General features: G+C 47.5%; 1 protein-coding gene across 1 annotated transcript; it reads right to left on the reverse strand.

Moving 5' to 3' along the window:
- Nucleotides 1-481: 481 nt before the first annotated feature.
- LOC104443799 (protein NRT1/ PTR FAMILY 3.1) lies at nucleotides 482-3871 on the reverse strand. The gene is made up of 5 exons (XM_010057329.3): nucleotides 3605-3871; nucleotides 3123-3340; nucleotides 1786-2345; nucleotides 1405-1682; nucleotides 482-1301 (listed from the first exon to the last, which is right to left on the reverse strand). Exons 1-5 carry the CDS (start codon nucleotides 3738-3740, stop codon nucleotides 628-630), a joined length of 1866 nt encoding a protein of 621 aa, XP_010055631.2. The 5' UTR covers nucleotides 3741-3871; the 3' UTR covers nucleotides 482-627.
- Between the last annotated feature and the right edge of the window lie 243 nt (nucleotides 3872-4114).

Raw genomic sequence — 4114 nt, forward strand, 5'->3', positions numbered from 1 at the left:
AGCTCTGACTTCCATGGTTCTGCCATATCGGTGAGCTCTCGAGTGGCCATGATCGTGAGCTGAAGAACTCATACTTAAGAAAGAAGAGTCTTAAACCGCAGTTTTCGTTTTCTTAGTTTGGTCCGGCCCAGGAGGGGCCTTACTCATTTGGTGATGCTTTGAATGGGCCGAAAATTGAGCAGCACTGTAGTAAATCTACAATGACAAGCATGAGATTATCTCCCAATTTCCCACATGCCCATTGAAAATCAGTAGCTTCAAACTAAAATCTGGAAAACACAAATTAAAACAATCACGATATTAAACGATTCGATTACCAAATTCGCATGGAAACTCAACAGCAATTCTATGTTTTCTTTGAGTTTTTTTATACTATAGAGTGTTGGTTAAATATAAATTGGTATTGCTTAGTTTCATAAATTAGGGTAGGCTTGTTAAATTTTTCTAACGCTGCCGTTTGATCACGAATAAACAATTAAACTATGGTAATTTAAATAACTATGTATATATTCTTCGAATTTATTCACCTATCAAATGTGACTTAAAGATCATGATCTGATATAATCAGTACATAACATATACATCTATGGTGCAGCAATGAAGGCCTCCGAAAAGTCTAGCAAATTTCTAAGCTCTCTCGGCATCGGCACTTAGCTCCATCTCCCCTGCATTCCCATTAGCTCCGTTGGCCATGTTCTTGGCCGGGACTTCGTCTTTCGCTGGCTCCGCCTCTTCGTCTTCCTTGCAGATCGACTCCTCGACAGGCTTGTATGTGTAGAGCCGAGCGCAGACCAGGTAATACACGAGGTTGATGACTTGAATCCCGCTGACGAGCCAGTAATAGCGCTCCAATCTCCCCCGGTTGAGGTTCCGGTTCGGGAGCCAGTTCCTCTCCTTGCCCGTGTTGTTGTGGACAAGGGTCACCAGCAGCGTGCCGAGGTAATTCCCCCCCGATATGGCGACCCAGTACAGCGCCGCCGCGGTGCTTCTCATGCTCTCGGGTGACTGGTCGTACAGGAACTCCAGGTGGCCCACGGACATGAAGACCTCAGCTATTCCATGGATGACGTACTGAGGGACCAGCCAGAAGACGCTGATGGGTATGATGGCTTTCGGGTCATCCAGTAGGTGGTAAGCGGCGGCGACCTTCTTCCTCTTGATCTCGACAAACGACGCAACTATCCCGCCGAGTATGTTTATCGTGAATCCTATCCCCATTCTCTGGAGGCACGTGATCCCGACCGGGTTCCCCGTGAATCGGCGGATGAAGGGCACGAATACACGCTCATACAGAACTAGACCTGAAAGGATTGCGACTTTGCATTAGCGTCATGCTTCCAATTGTGTCGCTAGAAACTCAAATGAACATGTTGATTGAGATCCGTAGGTGCCATGAGATCTTACCTGAGAGCATGGTTAAGTTGGCGAAGATGGAGAGCGAAGCAGGTGGGATTTGGAAGGAGCGGGACAAGTGACGGTCCATGCTTCGAGCCTGGATGATGGTGAAGCTGCCAAGGTGCGACGAACACGTGACCAGCAAAATCCCGGCAGCCCAAATCGGAAGCATCCTGACGATGCATTTCAGCTCCTCCACGCGGTGCACCGTGACCAACCGCCATAAATTCGGTGGACCTGAATTCCTAGCTTCTTCTTCAGTCACCGTCGCGGCTTTGTCAAGACACCTGATAATTAATTGATACACGGGCAGGTGGGATTTAATGGTGAATCAATTAGGCCGAATTACGGAACACAATATTCCAGATTGATGGCGAAATGGTAGCTTACTTGAATTGTTCCGAGTGCAATAGCCTCCCGTGCACGGATATGACTGCGTCGAGCTCCTTGTTCTGGTACAGCAACCCCGGATCCTCTGGCACCGGCATATTCCTCTTCTTCACGGCCGCCACTATCACCTGAGCTAGTCGGGTGAGTGGGCTTCCTCCAGGCTTCAACTTTACGTACAGCCTCGACCCGATGACGAACGCCACCACTGAAATTGCCATGGCCATTGCTGGGATCCCAAGCCCCCAGCCCCATCCCACGTTGTCCTGGATATAGACGACCACAGTGATCGCCGTGAGCGTGGCCATGCCCATGCTGAAGTAGTACCAGTTGAAGAAGTTCCACCCGCGGGAGGTGACCTTGGACTTGGACATGTCGAACTGGTCGGCGGCGAAGGTGACAACGCAGGGGCGGATGCCGCCAGATCCGAGGGAGGTGAGGAGAAGGGAGATGTAGAAGACCCACAGCTGGGTGGTGTTGGCTTCCTGACAGTTCACCTGGGTCGGACAGGGTGGCGGGCGGAGGGAAGGGAGGACTGCCGATAGGACTATGCTAATCAGACCCTGTAATTAGCTGCGTGTACGTTAGTTCAAATTCAAGTTCTTGAAATCTTCCTCTTTGGAATTGCCTTGATTATGTGGAAACCAGCTAAATCACATTAATGATCAATAGAACTTTCTTCATCTTTACAAAGAAACCAATCTGATACTGATTTATTTTTATTTTTTTAAATTGAGCAACTCCACTCATTTTGCTTTCGCACTCTATCAGTTATATTGTTGAATCGGTCACTTCTACTGAATGTCTCTATCTATAACCTCTTTTTCGCAATTTCTCCTGCGACTTCTGCTCACTTGACCAGTTGAAGACTGATTTCTCACCGTTCACACCTTTTCTTGACTTTCGTTTGGCTCTCAGACATCAACTCCAGGGGCCTGCTGAACAGACTTGAATTCAATCCTTTGGTTACACCAAACTACTTCCGTCTGTGCTCAATTTGTTATATGAACTTAATCCAGCTCGAAAACACTTGGGAACTACCAAAATCGTGATTAATTCATCTGTTATAGGCATCATAATGAAAAGAAAACTTCACAGAAAGCGCAATCATATTCACCAAATAAGGAGGCACGGCAGATTCTAACGTCGACAATCAATTCCATGTCATCAAATGTGTTGTTCGGATTGGCGACATCGCATCACATGGGATCTATGATACATGGAAAACCTACTCCGGGGATTGGGATGAGTCATAGGTTCGAAACTGTTGAAAAGCCAGAATGGGAGGTAAAAAATTTACACCACGTACGGAGAGAGGGAGGGAGGGAGAGAGAACCGACCAGTTCGTAGAAAATGGAGCCGAGGACGATGGTCCAGTACCGGCCGGCCACCGCGTCGGCGAGCAAAGCGCCAAGCAACGGCGTGAAGCTGGCAGTCCCGGCAAAGTTGCTGAGGGTGTTGGAAGCTTGAACCAATGGCAGGTTCAGCACTTGGGTCAGGTAGGTTATCATGTTGGCGTGGAACCCGGACGCTGCGAATCTGTCGCACACCTCGTTCGCTGCACACAGCACTTACATAATCATTACCAACATTATTGCTAAACATCACACAAGACTTGGCGCCCCCTTTTGTTTCCATGTTCATTCTGATAAAGATTGAAGATTCCTAGGGTGATTCTGAGGTCATGTGGTCTTGGAACAGAGTTATTGTTATGTGCTTTCCATTAAAAGAACAGAAGAAAGAGCAAGAACATGATATAAGAGGATGAACTGAGCTATCTCGTTTTTCTTTTTTCGCCATTAAACGGAGGTGATCTATTTACCGAGGATGAACGGCATAGTTTTGATGCCTCCCAGCTTCCTTTTCTTTGGGGAGCCATCGCTCTCCTCGCCTGGGGCTCTCTCTTGCTGCTTGTTATTCTCATCAGCCACCACCATGCTCTTCATGTCCACCTCCATGTCTCTCCGCCCTCCCTTCGCTTCCGATGCCTTGCGAACTCGCTAACTCTGCTCACATGCATATATAAAACTCTCTCTGGGACTGAGAGAGCGTGATGAGAGCGATTGAAGGTGAATCCGCAGAGGAGCGAATGGTCCCCATCACTTGACTTATATTGGCATGATGTGATGTGGGTGTCTTCCATGTCATAAGTGTAATGCATGTCTTGGTACACCACCGTTTTGTCTTCGCTCGCTTTTGGTCTCTCAAAGTTTTGGGGGTTTCTTTCGGGTTGACAAAACAAGACAAAAAGGCTTCAAAAACAATATCTTTCTTTGGTTTCACATTGAATTCGTGAGGAGATCGGTGATTGTTTATGTGCTATGATGTTGCT

The sequence above is a fragment of the Eucalyptus grandis genome, chromosome 1, assembly GCF_016545825.1.
Source record: "Eucalyptus grandis isolate ANBG69807.140 chromosome 1, ASM1654582v1, whole genome shotgun sequence".
Lineage (NCBI taxonomy): Eukaryota > Viridiplantae > Streptophyta > Magnoliopsida > Myrtales > Myrtaceae > Eucalyptus > Eucalyptus grandis.